General features: G+C 41.7%; 2 protein-coding genes across 2 annotated transcripts in view; one reads left to right on the top strand and one right to left on the bottom strand.

Annotated features, from left to right (window-relative positions):
• The first annotated feature begins 9,863 nt into the window (after positions 1–9,863).
• On the top strand, positions 9,864–10,871 carry GPR119 (G protein-coupled receptor 119). The gene has a single exon (XM_066357520.1). It carries the CDS (start codon positions 9,864–9,866, stop codon positions 10,869–10,871), a length of 1,008 nt encoding a protein of 335 aa, XP_066213617.1.
• A 3,458-nt stretch (positions 10,872–14,329) lies between these two features.
• Positions 14,330–17,189, bottom strand: part of SLC25A14 (solute carrier family 25 member 14) — a 57,600-nt gene continuing 54,740 nt past the window's right edge. Inside the window, exon 10 of the mRNA XM_066357142.1 lies at positions 14,330–14,552. The gene's annotated coding sequence lies outside the window, so the exon portion shown is untranslated. The remainder of the gene's footprint in view (positions 14,553–17,189) is intronic.

Below are 17,189 nucleotides of genomic sequence, written 5' to 3'. Positions count from 1 at the left end.
CGAGAAAGAAAGGGACAGAGTAGAGAAGAAATTGTTCAGGGAGTATATAGCTCTGGTCCAAGTGAAGCCTACCTGTAATCACAAGCCACATTTACCTTAAATTCATCATGTGAAGTCCCCATGGGCATGCAGGCCTGAGGAGCACGTATGCTGAACTGAACTGAATGGAACAAACAGATCAGGTGTGATGAAGAGTAGACGCAGGGCTGATCTAACTGGAGCTAAATGGAACAGGGTTTTTGAGGGATGACAGGAGTCTGCCTAGAACAAACTGTAGTTCTAAAATGGTCATCACAATTGCATCTAACAGGTAAATACAGAGTAAGCACTGTATAGACCAATGACTAGTGCCCTTCCCCCCATTCTCAAAAAGACTCCTTACATAATCAGCTTTTACATCCTCTCACTTGTTTTCACTGTTCTGAATCAGACTGTTTTCTAGGGTGTTCCTTTGCTGAGACAGCTCATAGGATGCCGTATTGAGACCAAGATAAAGAAGCCAGTTATCAGGAGAGCAGGAAAAACACGGATCCAGGGAATGGGAGACAGTATGCAGATTAAGGAAAGGAGTGGATGGGCCGTGGGGCAGAGAAGCCAGATAACTGAGACATATTACTGTGAAGACAAGGGCAGATGGGTGGTCAGGGAGAGAGGCTGAGGGACAGGCATAGCTCTGAGAGATGAAGAACAGAGCTGCCTTGTCTTGGCTCAAGTCACAGTGATATCACATACAGGCTGACAGCAGTTTTCTTGTGCATGGTGAGGGCTGCCATCCCACAAGGGGCTGAACACAGGTATTCAAAGCTGTAGGATGATGCCACACATTTTCATTCTATCTCTGTTCAACAATTTAACCTTCTGGAGAAACCAGATAGCAGTTCAGAAGAATATAGACACTGAGGCTTGACGGACTTGGGTTCAAATCCAGTACTACAATTTGCTAGCTCTAAAACCTTGGACAATTTAGTTGGCTTCAATTAATTTCTTTGTGCATTGCTGATAGTATAACCTCACGTGAATATTATGAGAATTAAACGATATCATGCAGGTCAAGTTTCTCCAATAAGAGGTAGGTATTACTAATGTTGGTAATATTCTTCTCAGGTTCCAAATATCCCCAGCCATTATTACAAGTACAAAATTGTTGCAACCCCCAAATCTTACCCCAAGGTCTCCTCATGGAAATGTTGGAAATGGCTTTCTAAGAGACAGAAGGCTTCAATATGCAATTTAGGCTGGAATGACTCCTTCAGTGCAGTCTTTCTTGAAGAACAGTCTTCAAGAAACATTTTCAATAAAAAAGCAAGTATTAATTCAATATATATTTTCTTCTCTTACCCCCTCCATTCCATAAGCCATAGGAATGAACCAAAAATGTGTATGCGTCATTACCCAACTCCTACTCTGCATGGGAGGACAGGATTTTAATGTACTAGCCCAACAATATACATAAATAAAAGGAGCAAAAAGTGGCTGAGCCCTGAGTGGCAAATGACAAGGATTTCATACTCAACCATGCGCCTCTGGCCTGCATGAAGGCATGGCTCAGATGCGATACAATCACAGCAACCCAGAAGCACCTAGAAAGATTTTCCTTTCAGAAGCCCTTCCTGTTTATATAGCTAGATGGGAGCAAAGTTTTTCCAAGGACTGCTTTCTCCTGCAGTGCCTGCCCTCTGCTGGACTTCCTGGTCATTAGCATTTGGGTATCTCGGGCTTTCAAGCTTTTTCCTGGCCAAGTAGGAACCACTATTGTATTGCAACCAATGTCTCTTAGGCAGTAGGCACTGCTGAGCAGCAATATAACCAGGACCCAGTGTTTGAACTGTCTCCTCATATTAAGCCTTTAGCTCAGTCTATTAGTTTCCTATTACTGCTGTAAAAAATTACCACAAACTTAGCGCTTAAAACACACAAATTTATTAGTTTACAGTTCTCAAGATCAGTAATCTGAACTCGGTTTCACTTGGCTAACATTAAAGTATCTGCAAACCTGATTTCTTCTGGAGGCTCGAGGGGAGAATCAGTTCCTTGCCTTTTCCAGTTTTTAGAGGCCGCCTTCAATCTTTGGCTTGTGACCCCATCTCTCCCCCTTCCTTTTTTTTTTTTTTTTTTTTTTTTTTTTTTTACCGTAAACATGTATTTATTGACACGGAAAGATACTTTTAAAATATTGTTAGGCAAGAGCTACATGATTCCATACATTGGTGGGACATAAAAACGAGACTAAGAGACATGGACAGAGTGTGGTGGTTACCGGGGGTGGGGGGGAGGGGGGGCGCGGGAGGGAAGGAGGAGAGGGGGAGGGGGAGGGGGAGGGGCACAGAGAAAACAAGATAGAATGTGACAGAGGACAATCTGACTTTGGGTGATGGGTATGCAACATAAGTGAATGACAAGATAATCTGGACATTTTCTTTGAATATATGTACCCTGATTTATTGATGTCACTCCATTAACATTAATAAAAATTTATTAAATAAATAAATAAAATATTGTTAGGTAAAAAACATAGTTTATAAGATAATAATATAATGTCTCCATGATTTTGCTTATATACATGTACACATATCTTTACACACATATCTCAAAGGATATACACCAAAATATTATCTCTGAGATTATGGATGACTTTCATTTCTGTTTTTAGCTAATTTATATTTTCTCATTTGGCCATGTAGAATACATATTTAATTACATGATATAAAATTATATTGGAGGAATTTTCAAATGACAGAATCAATTAATTCAAATACTTAAACTGTACATGATATTTACTGTCCATCATAATTAGAAACTAAGGCTAACCTTAAAAGATCTTCAGAGTAAGGTTAATTTACTATTTCAGTGATGTTATAAAAGACCTTGATCTCTCTGAACTCTTGCTTCTGTTGTCATACCCACTAATACTGCTCACTCCCATCTCCCTCCTTCCTCTTATAAGGACCCTTGTGATCACTGGGCTCACCCAGACAATGCAGGATAATCTCCCTATTTCAAGATCCTTAATCGCAACTGCAAAGGCCCTATAAGGTATCATATTCAAAGGCTCCAGGGATTAGAACATGGGCATATTTGGGGGTCAATATTCACCCTACCATGCCCAGGCTTCTGCAAAATGAGTAAGCCAAAAGACCATCGGGCCAGGAGTAAGAATAACTGGATTCCAAGCCCAGCTGTGCCACTCCTTCCTCACTAAGTAATCTCAGGCAGGTCCCTTTGCTTCTCCAAGCCTCATCTTCTTCATTTGCAAACTGTGAGTAACAACATTCAACTCACAAGGTGTTACTGGGGTGTATGGAAATCTCTTTCCAAGCACAGTAACTAGCATGAAGTAAACACTCAATAACACACTGGAAGAGGGATGTCAGCATGGGGGAAAATGGGAGGAGCAGTTAGAAGACCATAACAATAGTGCAGATGGAAGATCATGAAGTAGTAAGAGAGGCAATAGCAAGAATGGAGAGCAGGAGCAGAAAGATAAATGGCGAGGCACATTTATGAGTCCAGATTTGTGTATTTCCTTGGACTTAGGGTAAAAATGATCCTCATTTTCCACAATCACTGGGATTTAACAACAACAAAAATAAAAATAAATTAAAACGGAGGGGCTTTACTTAGTCTCAGCTCAAGTACTTAAAAAAACAACCCCAAAGCATTAAAATGTCAACTTGAAGATCACAAATAACAGGATGTGCAAAGGCACAGAAGCTCATAACTGGCAAGAAAAAGGGACAACGTGTGGTCTCTATGGTTGATGTGAGATAGGACAACCTCTTCCTGGTTGTCCTACGCACGCTGCTGGCCTGTGTGCCAATTTTCAACACCAACAGCTTACAAGCTGTGTGTCCTTGGGCAAATAAGTCACTGAGTGCCGTGGTTTCCTCAACTGTAAAGCTGAGGTATTAATAGTGCCTACCTTATAGAAATGTTAGGATAAAATGAGAATGCATATTATAAGGTCTACCGGAAAGTCTGTCCATTTTTGGAATAAAACAAAATACAAATTTTTCTTACTGTCAATAAACTTTATTAAACAATATTTATATATATGCATATTTATACACATATGCATATGTGTCTATGTAAATATTGGTGTGTAGTTATCTATATTTATACATGTATATGTATACGTATATATGTATACATATAGTTATATATTTGCTTTTGCTTATATTGTTTTTTCCTGTACGTGTGGACTGGTAGAAAGGGTAGGGCAGTATACAGTGGGAGAATCATTATTGGAGGCGTTAGTCTCTCATTGAAGTGGGGAGGCACTTCTAGGAAACAGACCTAGCCTTCTAGGGCATCTGAGTCTTCTTGTAGCAATAATAAAAAACCAACATTTATGCGGCTCTTAAGGTCAGAGTACTGTGCTAAATATACTGCTCACAAACATTAGGGGATATTTCAAAATGAATATGAAGCTATAAAATATCCCCTAATGTTTGTGAGCAATACACACACACACACACACACACACACACACACACACACATATATATATAAACATAAATATACACTACATTTTTGTGTGGCCTGAAAAAGACCTTTCCAAAATGGTATCTAAGCTGGAATAAGGAGGGGGAGTTTGGCTGAGGTTTTTTAAAATTATTATTATTACTATTAAGTTACATGAATACATTCTCACTGTGAAAATATATAACAAGTAAGAGGTAGTCAAAGTAAATTGGGACAGTGACTCTTCACCCCTGGGCCATACCAATCCCACTCTCCTCCTCAAAGTTAGTCACTATCTCAACAATCTCCTTTCTATGCATATATATATATATATATATATATATATATATATATATATATATATATATATATATGGTTTGGGGATTTATTTTCATAAGTGAGCCCAGACTCTACATATTGATGTATGACCTGATTTATTAACAAACAATATAGTTTGGGGGTCTCTCTGCTCTGTGTCAGGACGTATAAACTTTATCTCAGTTTTTTCTCACACAGATTCATTATATTTCATAGTAACGGATTTAACAGTCTAGTCGTTTAGGAAAATATATTAAATGTCACAGCTGCCTTTGCCTTTGGGCTAGAAGCAGCTTAACCATCATAGACAGCTTGCTGGTCTAGACATCACAAGAAATCAGTGTGACTTTCCTTGGATACATTCCTAGAGCTCCTTTTCCAGAGGCCTGGCTCTGCAGGTGGGCTGTGTTGAACCCTGGTGTCTCCTCTATTCCCATTCCAGATGAAACTTTGGTCTCAGCCCCATGCTCTCGGAGTGGATGAAGCACCCTTTTGCATCCTGGTGACAGCCCAGTATGACCAGCCTTTAATGCATTCATTATGGGAGAGTTGGACCAGAGAATAAATCCTCTCATCCTTTTCCTTCCCTTTCTCAACCCTAACTTGATTGCCTTGCAGACTACTCCATTTCAGAGACTCTGAGAATATTCAACCCACTCCAGTGGGGAAAACTGTAAGTACCAGCCACCAACCTCCCAGGAAAGAACCACATTCTCTGTGGCCTTGACCTCACCCCAGGATGCAGAGCTGAGACCATGTGCTGGTGTCAAAAGGGGGTAGAAAAAATCAAGGTGGACACAGAAGCGGAGGTTGCTAAGAAAGGAGGAGGTAGCTGAGGGAGGGAAAAGACTCCAGGGCCCATCAAAAACAGAGCGTGAAGGGACTGAAAGACACCTTGATGGGAATAATGGCATTTTGTACCACTGCAGGAATGCCATCTAAGGCCCTCCAGACAGGTGTGTGCATTCAGCCTCGGCTTGCATATTTCAGGAAGCTCACAATTTTTCAAGGCTACCTAGGTTAGTTTGAATCAGCTTGTGGAGTCCTGAGGGAACAAGACAGAAACAGAAAAAAAGTCTAGAGCATGAGCAAAAGAAGAGCGGATTGAAAAAGGCCTCTGTTGGTGAGTGGAGGGGGAAGAGATCTGGGCAGCAGAAAATACCATGTGGTAGGCAGAAGAATGCCCCCCACCAAAGATGTGCATGTCCTAAAACCCAAAACCTGTGACTATTTCACTTTATATGGCAAAAGGTACTTTGCAGATGTAATTAAGTTAAGTGTATTGAGATGGGGAAGGTAGGGATTATCGAGGAAGACTAGGTGTAATCACAAAGGTCCTTAAAGAAGGAAGCAGGAGGGTCAGAGTCAGAAAAGAAGATGTAACTAAATAAGCAAAGAAGATGTAACTAAATAATCAGTGATGTGCCATGAGCCAAGGAATGGAGGAAGCCTCTAAAAGCTGAAAAAGAAAAGTAAGTTAGCCTCCCCTATATCATTTCAAAGGAATGCAGACCTGCCAACACTTTGATCTGAGAACTTTAAGACCTGTTTTGGTCTTCTGACCTCAAGAACTTAAGTAAGTAAATTTGTGTTGGTTAAGCTACTAAGTTTGTGATAGTTTGTCACAGCAGGAAAGAAACCTAATACAGTCAGGGATCTGAGAGTGAAAATGAGGAAAGGGAAACTAATGTGCACACAGAGCACGTGGAAATCATGTTTAAATGGAAGCTCTGCTTCAATGGGTCTTGGGCATGGCCTGAGATTCTGTATTTCTACCAAACTCTCATGTCATACTAATACGTGATCTGATATACACTTTGATTAACAAGTGACTAGAAGAGAGGCAATAAAAATCTGTGTAACACTTTACAGTTTATAAAGCCATTTCACATTCATCATACCTCATTTTATCATCCTCACAAATCTGTGATGTAGGTATTATTGCCCCATGATCCATATGAGGAAGTAAAAGCTAAGTCAGAGAGGTGACATCATTTGTCCAAACAAAATCACAGGGATCATGTCAGGCCAGTCGCCACGTGTCCTGACTCCAGAGCCTGTACTTTTGCACTGGACAGTGGTTCTGACCACTGCTCAAATAGTTGAGTCACCTGAGGAAATTTTAAAATTTCAGATGCATAGGTCACAGCCGAGACGAATGACAGTAGAATCTCTTGGTGTGTGACCCCAAGTCAGGTTTTTGTTTTGTTTTGTTTTTTTTAATCACCAAGTGATTCCACTGCACAGCTAAGGTTAATAATCATTTCACGCCTTGAGCAGATAGCTCGGTTGGTTAGAGCATTGTCCTGAAGCGTAGAGTTTGCTAGTTTGATCCCCGGTCAGGACACATACAGGAGTGGATAGATGTTCCTCTCTCTCTCTCTCTCTCTCTCTCTCTTCTCTCTTCTCTCTTCTCTCTTCTCTCTTCTCTCTTCTCTCTCAAATCAATAAAATAAACATTAAAAAAGAGAACCATTTCACTAGAGCAGTGGTTCTCAAAGTGCCCCAAACCAGCAGCATCAGCATCACTTTGGAACGTGTTAGAAATGCAGACTCTCAACCCTGGCCAGGTGGCTCAGTGGATAAAGCATCATCCCAGCTCACTGAGGTTGTGTGCTTGATCTCAAGTCAGGGCATATATGAGATGCAATCAATGAGTCCACAAATAAATGGAACAGCTAAGTGGAGCGAGTTGATGCCTCTTTCTCTCTCTCCCTCTCCCTCTCTTCCTTCCTCTCTCTCTCTCTCTCTCTCTCTCTCTCTCTCTCTCTCTCAGATGAATATAAAATTAAAATAAAAAAAGAAATGCAGATTCTCAAGCCCACTGCAGACCTAATGAACCCAAAACTCTGAGGATGAGGCCCAAGGCTATAGGGGACTCTAACGCACTATTAGGTGTGAGCATGGTCTTGAAAAGGACCATCTTGAGTCCATGCATGCATTCTAGGGCTGGGGGAAGGAAGCACATCTTATGTCCATGAATAAAATTAGGCCAGGTGACACGCAACTGAAATCAGCCTTCTAATGGATCTAACAAAGAATAAGAACAGTTCTCAGGCTAGCAACTAGAATACCAAGTCCCCACACCACAGCCTTTCTGATCTTTTGTAGTAGAGACATCTGCCAAAGACCCCCACAATCTGTCAAAACAATTGAATATATTTGCCTCCAACTCTTCACCTTGCTCCACTGCCTCACTTAAAATAACCTTTCCCATTTGTGCTCTCACCCGAACTGAGTAAACAAGCTTCTAACTGCTCTTCTCCCCACTCCTCTCTTCTTGGTATCCAAGAAAAGAGTAGCAGGCGAAAGGTTAGTTCTAATGTACCCAAGCAAATGGATATACAACCTAAAATAGGAATGACCTACATAGCCGCCCTTCCTGATCCCATCTCACCTACCTCAACAACACCACTACACTTTGGCCTAACTCTGTCCCTAGGAAATAAAAAATCTCACAGCCAAACATTAGAGTAGACACTTTATAGAATGCAGTCCACCTCCTCTTCTGTCCCAGAGATACCTCAGGTTTACAGGATCAAGAAAGACAAAGATCAAGAAAGGCAAGCCTGGCCTGACCTGTGGTGGCACAGTGGATATAGTGTCAACCTGGAACGCTGAGGTTGCCGGTTCAAAACCCTGGGCTTGCCTGGTCAAGGCACATATGGGAGTTGATGCTTCATGCTCCTCCCCCTGTTCTCTCTTGTTCTCTCTATCTCTTCCCCCCCCTCTCTCCAATAAAAATGGATAAATAAAATCTTTTTTTAAAAAAGAAAGGCAAGCCTATAGGATAAAGAAAGGCAAAGCTGGCAGCCACTACTCATGACCGGAAACATGGCCTGACATGGTACAGAAAAATTATCAGTGAGTATATCCAACAGACGGCCTTTGACAGAGATGGGCTCTATTCTAAATGGAATGAAGGCACCTGACCAGGCAGTGGCAAAGCAGATAGAGCATCGGCCTGGGACACAGAGGACCCAGGTTCGAAACCCTGAGGTCATCAGCTTGAGCGTGGGCTCATCTGGTTTGAGCAAGGCTCACCAACTTGAGCCCAAGGTCGTTGGCTTGAGCAAGGAGTCACTGGATGTGCTGTAGCCCCCCAGTCAAGGCACATATGAGAAAGCAATCAATGAACAACTAAGGAGCCGCAACAAAGAATTGATGCTTCTCATCTCTCCCTTCCTGTCTGTCCCTATCTGTCCCTCTCTCTGTCTCTGTCACACACAAAAATATACTAATAGTAAAGAAATAAATAAAAATGAATGGAATGAAGGCTATTAACAATTCTCAACTTTCCCCCTCCCCCAACCTTCTAAATCCTCAGCGAGTTGGGTTCTCAAGGATGAGAAAGAGTGAACAACACACCCTATTTGAAAGAATTAGAATCTGAGGTGTTAAGAAGCAAAAGATAAGAAACAACTTAAATATGTGGTAAATACCCAAAAAGTATGTTGGGCCCTGAAATAGCTTGTCTGTCCTCACTTCCCACTTTAACTGATTATGATCATCTTGTTTGATTAAAAACAATCATAAGAGTAACTGAGAATTAGTTATTAAGCAAATGCTTAATTAAGCTGAGATTAGTTGTTAAGCTCATATTTGAGAGTAAGGAAGAAAAGTGGAAGCTTATATTAAGCTATGGAGGAAGAAAAAGTGATTAGAGTCAATTATATCTTCTGCCATAGAGGAGACCTGCTGAATGCTGCAGTACCTCCAAAGTCTGTGAAGCATCAGTGAAAGGGGAGAGCCTGGTGAGACAGTGTGTACCAGGTACTTGCGAGTTGTCTAGTAACTTTGTTGTTGGAGGGGGAGGGACTAGCTCAGGTCCCAGGGGAGGTCTGCACAGGGATTGCTGCCTTCAGAGAGCTGGAGAGGCAAGAGGCTGAGGACTGAAAAAGAGAGGATAAGTGATTCTTAGCAACCCGCAGGATTTCACAGATGGCAAGCTTCCCAGCTGGACTACCAGTGATGGCCAGAATTGTGCGGCTGCTCTAAATCCATGTCCTTTTCCTGCAGACCATGGAAATTTGAGCTGGACAGCCGGCATGCCCTGGTAAGTGGAAATCCTGCCGCTTCCAGACATGGAGTCATCTTTCCCATTTGGAGTGATCCTTGCTATCCTGGCCTCCCTCATTATTGCTGCTAATGCACTAGTGGCCATGGCTGTGCTGTTCTTGATCCACAAAAATGACGGTGTCAGTCTCTGCTTCACCTTGAATTTGGCTGTTGCTGACACCTTGCTTGGCGTGGCCATTTCTGGCCTAGTCACAGACCAGCTCTCCAGCCCACCTCGGCCCACACAGAAGACCCTGTGCAGTCTTCGGATGGCATTTGTCACTTCTTCTGCAGCTGCCTCTGTCCTCACAGTCATGCTGATTGCCTTTGACAGGTACCTTGCGATCAAGCAGCCCCTCCGCTACTTCCAGATCATGAACGGGCTTGTGGCTGGAGTCTGCATTGCTGGGCTGTGGTTGGTGTCTTACATCATTGGATTCCTCCCACTTGGAGTCCCCATATTCCAGCAGACCACCTACCAGGGGCCCTGCAGCTTCTTTGCTGTGTTTCACCCACGCTTTGTGCTGACACTCTCCTGTGTTGGCTTCTTCCCAGCCATGCTCCTTTTTCTCTTCTTCTACTGCGATATGCTCAAGATTGCCTCTACACACAGTCAACAAATCCGAAAAATGGAACATGCAGGAGCCACGGCTGGATCTTACCGGCCCCCACGGACTCCCAGCGACTTCAAGGCTGTCCTCACTGTGGCTGTTCTCTCTGGAAGCTTCGCTCTCTCCTGGACCCCATTCCTTATCACTGGCATTGTGCAGGTGGCCTGCCAGGAGTGCCACCTCTACCTAGTGTTGGAACGGTACTTGTGGCTACTTGGTGTGGGCAACTCCCTACTCAACCCACTCATCTATGCCTATAGGCAGAAGGAGGTGCGGCAGCAGCTCTACCAGACAGCCCTGGGAGTAAAAAAGGGGCTCACCTCACTCTTCCTCCTTCTCTTGGCCAGGAATGGTGACGGAGAGGAGCTAAGGGAAAGGTCCTGTCACATTGCCACTATCTCCTACCCACAGCTTGATGGCTAAGATGGTAAGGACAAAGAAGTTTCAAAATACCTTTTGCCTCCTCTCTCTGGGTCCCAACCAGGAGGTCAGATGAAGCTAGGGGAATGAGAACACTTACTGCAGGCAATTGACCCCCCATCCCCTCCCTAGACTGAGAGCTAACTGAGGCAGGATGCTGACTTTCTTCTATAATCAGTTTCCCCATTTTCAAACCTCCACTCCTCTGTTCTTCTCTTGCAATGAGTCTTCTTCTCCTATACAGGTATACTTACTAAAAGCAAGAAATGTACTAGTGTCAGGATGCTTAAAACTCAGACCCTATTTCTGAATACACTAAAGCAGCACTGTCCAATAAAAATATAATGCAAGCCACATACAGTTTTGAATGTTCTAGTAGCCACATTAAAAAGGTTAAAAAAATAACATGTGAAATTAATGTTAATATTTCATTTAACCCAACATATCCAAAACATTATTTCAATATTATCAATATAAAAAACCACATTATTTTTATGCTAAACATTTGAAGTTTGTTGCATATTTTACACTTACAGAATATCAATTCAAACCAGCCATATTTAAAATGCTCAATAGCCATTTGTAGCTAGTAGCTACCTATTGGACAGCACAGCACTAGAGAAATGAGGTTCTGTTCTTATAAACTGTTATCTATCATGATTGCTTTAATAAAGTGGAGTCCCGCCCCTCTGATGTAAATCAGACATTTTAAGTAGTGATTGTCAAAAATGTAGGGACCTGTATTAGATTCTGAAGTGTATCTTTTCCCATGCTTCATGGTGTTCAAGACAGTTTCTTTGGGAAATAGCTTATCTTGCGATTATTTCCATTAACCCTCCCAATCCACTGTGTTTCTAACTCTATGGTGCCCTTCCCCTCAGTCAACCTCTTTCTTCACTTGTAGCTACTTGCCGATGACAATGCTAAACCACGAATTCGGAGGCACTGGAAGGGAAGGAAGAGGGGAAAGGGGGAGGTACCAAGAAAGGAACTACCAACCTCTCCACACTGGACCCACTTTGCTCCTCGGAGCTTGACCTTTACCCATTTACTCCCAAACTTGCATTTCCCTGGGAACCTCAGTCACATAAGAGGATGTCTCCAAAATGGTTCGGGAGACCCGCTGAGGAGCAGGGGCCTCTGTGTGCTTTCTGTGGGCACAGAAAATGACTGCTTGCCTCTGGGAATTGTGCGCAGGCTCCCTCTGGGCAACCCTAGCAGCAAAAAATCAAGAACAGAGTGGAAAAAAACCCCAGAGGCTACGTTCAGCCTTCCTGAGCTTCCAGGTAAACCCTTTCCCCAACCTCCTGGTCTCCACAGTGGATTCCTAGAAAGTTTGTCTCTTAAGGCCCCAAACTAGGTTATCTCCCCAGAAAGCTGAGTAGACAAAAGGGGGCAAGAAGAAACCTCAACAGTAGGGATTAATTTTTCTGGGATTTGGTGCCAAAACAACCTTGGAAGGTTAACCTCTCTGTTTCTATAAAATGATGGCCTGAGAATGCATTTGAGGTCAATGTGTAATTGAGGCCCATGAAAATTTGCATTCAAATCTCAAACTATGATGTTCAGAACTTGGATGGAATCTGGCCATCCTCCTCTCAAAAGGATGGCACAACACCTGATACTTTGCACTTGGGTTTTAATTCTCCTTCAGTCTTAGATGAACTCCTACCTTGTTTTCCCTAAGTTGTTCAGAGATTAATGAGCATCCCTTTCAACTCCATATTCTTGAAAATTCCCTTCTTCCTAGCTCCAAATTCTTATCTTCAGCATAAATGCTGTTTCTCACTAGTTTATTCTAATAACATAAATCCTCCTTCGGTAGATGTTTTTGCAGTTGCTTTGCTTACCACTGTGGCCCAGAAGAGGACTATGCTTGCCTTCACCATAGCAGGCTTCATGTTTCTACAATTGAAAATTTTTTGGCCCTCAAGGGAATGATGGAAGCCAATATGCTTTGAAATGTTGAGCACCCAGCAAGGACAAGTTATGCCAGCAACTAAGTGCATTCTTGGATTCGGTTTTGAATTACTGGGAACAAGGCAAAACACAAACAGTACCTGGTTTTTGGACAAAATTGAAAGCCGGCTCAGATGAATACCCTCTTTATTGGTGGTTAAAAGCTTAATTTCCTGGCCTCAATACAAATGACTGTTCTTGCCAAGGTAACAAGCACAGTATAATGGAAATTAGTTACAGGAGAAAGGCAGGAGCTGAGGAGAAGCTAGGTGATTGTTGTTTTCTTAGGTTCAGTCTAAGAAACCCTGCTATCCTTAGAGTCAGTATGTGCAGTGGAAAAATCACAGGCTTTGAAGTCCAACAGACTAGCATTCAAATTATGAGTCATTAAATTCGCAAAGCTGCAATTTCCTCATTTGTAAAATCGGGATAATAATGCCTACCTTATATGGTTATAGTGAGGACTAACGCCAATAACGGATGTAAAAAATGCACATTGTTATTGCTCAGAAAATGTTCTCTCCCTCTTCCTTAAAAATCCTGAAGGGTCAATATCCAGCGGGTCAATTTAAGAGAGCCCATCATATCTGTAGATATTATAACCTCTAGGACAAGAATAATTAGGTTCTGGATTGTGAATTCCTCAACCCCTGAATAGGAGTATTAAAAATGAGTTGTGAAAGGTGACTCAGTTTGAAAAACATAAACAGTAAATCTATTATCTTAGCAGGATCAAGACAGAGCAGATACAAGCAAGGCACTATTATCATACAGTTGGGCTTAAAAATAACTGCAACTAAAAACACAGCATTTCAAATGCCATAGAGATGTTTACCTGAAACCTATGTATTCTTACTTACCAATGTCAACCCATTAAATTTAATTTCTAAATAAACAAATAAAAACACTGTGTTTAAAAAGCCACCAAGAGCAGAGATACAGAATGCTATACAAAAGTCTAATGGCTTTCTCTGACACAGCCTCCTTCACAGATAAGGGAATACACTGGAGAAGAAGACATTTAGATTTTATTCATGTATCCAAAGTCTTCTCTGAATGGACTTGCAAAAACAAAACAGGTCCTGTTCAGCAATTTGATCAAAATAGGCAAAAGATATTAAGACCTTGTAGGACAGAATGTAAGTCAATCGGTCTCATGTATAATTACCATGAACAGCTTATTGTAAATTTGTTAGAAAAGGTTGTGACATGAATAAGTTTTATACTGATACCTCGGGAAGCTAACATACATGGCACACCTCAATTGAGGACTACTGTCCAGAACATAAGAACACACAGCTCTCTGTACAGGGGCATTTTCAGTGGTTTCACACATGTTAGAAGCAGGTTTCCCTAATCCACCAACACTCATCTGCTTGATCAGTAAGCCCAACTCTGAGAGTTGGCCAGCCAGAGTTAGCCTTGGGATATCTTCCCTATATGGAGAAATATTCATGATTCAAAGGGAAATTAATTTGTGACTTTAATTTCATTCTCAGTCACTGGCCAAACTAAATAAAGACCAGTAAAATCAACAAGCATGAGAGATACATCAAGGACATAAATATGAGGAAAAACGGTGGTGATAGGTGGGCAACAGGAGCTGCAACAGCCCTAAGGCCAGACCACAACTCCTTGCGGCTGTCAGCCACTCAGCTACTCCGTGACTCTTTCAGCATCTTCCATGTCATCCATTCAATCTGATGACTGATTTGGAATCTTCTCCTTTTAATTAAAAAAAATTTAATTTGTTATTTTCAGTCATATAAACTCAATGATGGTACTTACAAGTGTCAACTGTCATCCATTCATTAATCTGTCCATCTGTACACCTACTGCACAAACATTCATTCAGAACCAGGTACTAAAATTGGCCCAGCTTCGCTGGGATTTCTGTTAGAGATATATATTAATGTATATATGATTTTCATGATTCTTTTCTATTATAAAAGCAATTTTCATTCATTTTAGAATTTTTTTTTATAATAATTTTATTTTTTTAATGGGATGACATCAATAAATCAGGATACATATATTCAAAGATAACAAGTCCAGGTTATCTTGTTGTTCAATTATGTTGCATACCCACCACCCAAAGTCAGATTGTCCTCCGTCACCTTCTATCTTGTTTTCTTTGTGCCCCTCCCCACCCCCTTTCCCTCTCCCATTCCCCCCTCCCCCCCGTAACCACCACACTCTTATCAATGTCTCTTAGTTTCACTATTATGTCCCACCTATGTATGGAATAATACAGTTCCTGGTTTTTTCTGATTTACTTATTTCGCTTCGTATCATGTTATCAAGGTCCCACCATTTTGCTGTAAATGTTCCGATGTCATCATTTCTTATGGCTGAGTAGTATTCCATAGTGTATATGTGCCACATCTTCTTTATCCAGTCATCTATTGATGGGCTTTTTGGGTGTTTCCATGTCCTGGCCACTGTGAACAATGCTGCAATAAACATGGGGCTGCATGTGTCTTTATGTATCAATGTTTCTGAGTTTTTGGGATATATACCCAGTAGAGGGATTGCTGGGTCATAAGGTAGTTCTATTTTCAGTTTTTTGAGGAACCACCATACTTTCTTCCATAATGGTTATACTACTTTACATCATTTTAGAAATTTTTAAAACTACATAAAGCTATTCATAATTGTATCATCCAGAGATGATCACTGTTACTCTCCATCTATTTTCTTCACTTAACATTATATTGTTCATTTTTCTGTCATTGGGTTTTCTTCAAAAATATGGCTTGTAAAGGTTACATGTTTATTTAACATGAGTATAAATTAACCATTTACCTATAGTTGTACATTTGTTTTTCCAATTTCTCCCCATTATAATGCCACTATAAATACCCTTGTGTATCAATATTTGATGTGTCTGTTTAATTCCTTAGGATAAATTCTCTAAAGCAGTTCTGATTCATATTTTTTAATGTTTTTATTTTTTGTATTTTTCTGAAGTTAGAAACAGGGAGGCAGTCAGACAGACTCCCACATGCGCCCGACCGGGATCCACCTGGAACGCCCACCAGGGGGAGATGCTCTGCCCATCTAGGGCGTCGCTCTGTTGCAACCAGAGCCATTCTAGTGCCTGAGGCAGAGGCTATAGAGCCATCCTCAGCGCCCAGGCCAACTTTGCTCCAGTGGAACCTTGGTTGTGGGAGGGGAAGAGAGAGACAGAGAAGAAGGAGAGGGGGAGGGGTGGAGAAGCAGATGGGTGCCTCTCCTGTGTGCCCTGGCCAGGAATCAAACCCGGGACTCCTGCACGCCAGGCCGATGCTCTACCACTGAGCCAACTGGCCAGGGCCTGATTAATATTTTTGCTGGCATTTATTTACTATTTTGCTAGCATTTCTTGAAGTGTAATGTTTCCCTAGGATACCCGCTAAGAAAAGTCAAAAGTTGGCCATAAATGAACAGACCATATTGATATAAATATTTCAAAGAAATAAAAGTGCATGGCTTCCTGAAAGTATAAACCATACTAAGGGGGGTTCCCCAGTTGTTTTCAACAAAAAGAAACCTATAGCTGTGTCCTACTGCTAGAAGTAATCTGCAAATTTAGAAATCTGAAATAGGAAAATAGCATTTTAAGAACAGCCCTTACAGGTTAGCTAGATCATCAACATGATATCCAGGTATTGATTTCAATGTTTTTCACTCTTAAATTTTTCTGAGGTAGTTGCTTTCTGCAATACCTTAAAATCCTAAGACATGGGAATATGAAAACATGATCACATGAGCATGGAAGTAGGTGTTTCTTTTTAATTGATCTTTAGATAGAGCAAGAGAGAAAGAAGGAGAGAGAGAGAGGAGAGAGACAGAAACATCAATTTGTTGTTCCAATAATTGATGCATTCATTGGTTGATTCTTGTATTTGGCCTGATACTGGGGATTTAACTCACAGCCTTGGTGTATCAGGACCATGCTCTAACCCATTGAGCCACCCAGTCAGGGCTCTCAGGGAGAGGTCTTGATTCAGTTGAGCCATGAAGCTGTAGTCTCACAGCCCTCCTGAAAAGGAAAGGTGTGCTCCACCCAATGGGTCAACTGTGGCAGGGTAAAGTGCATAAAAGCTTAATATGCTACTACCCGGCCATATGTTCACTGGGTTTACAAGCTGTTGGGACTATAATCAACCACTGGGCTCAAAGAGCCCTCTCATGAGGAGTCCTAGAAACAACCAGTGAAGCTGCTACAGGTCTCAGAGTCTGTTTCAATGCACAAGGCAGTTCCATTTTTTGTTTATGTTTTTCCAAAACACCTTCTATACAATGACACAGGCAGGATCCATTAGCTCCAGAGCACTAGGAGATCCAAAATCATGTAAGACCCACAGCCTGAGGGAGGTG

The sequence above is a fragment of the Saccopteryx leptura genome, chromosome X (assembly GCF_036850995.1).
Source record: "Saccopteryx leptura isolate mSacLep1 chromosome X, mSacLep1_pri_phased_curated, whole genome shotgun sequence".
In the NCBI taxonomy this organism is placed as follows: domain Eukaryota; kingdom Metazoa; phylum Chordata; class Mammalia; order Chiroptera; family Emballonuridae; genus Saccopteryx; species Saccopteryx leptura.
This window is presented reverse-complemented; position numbering and strand designations above follow the sequence as displayed.

What these genes read in the sequence shown, in the direction of transcription:
- GPR119 (XM_066357520.1), top strand. Translation starts at nt 9,864, where the DNA reads ATGGAGTCATCTTTCCCATTTGGAGTGATCCTTGCTATCCTGGCCTCC.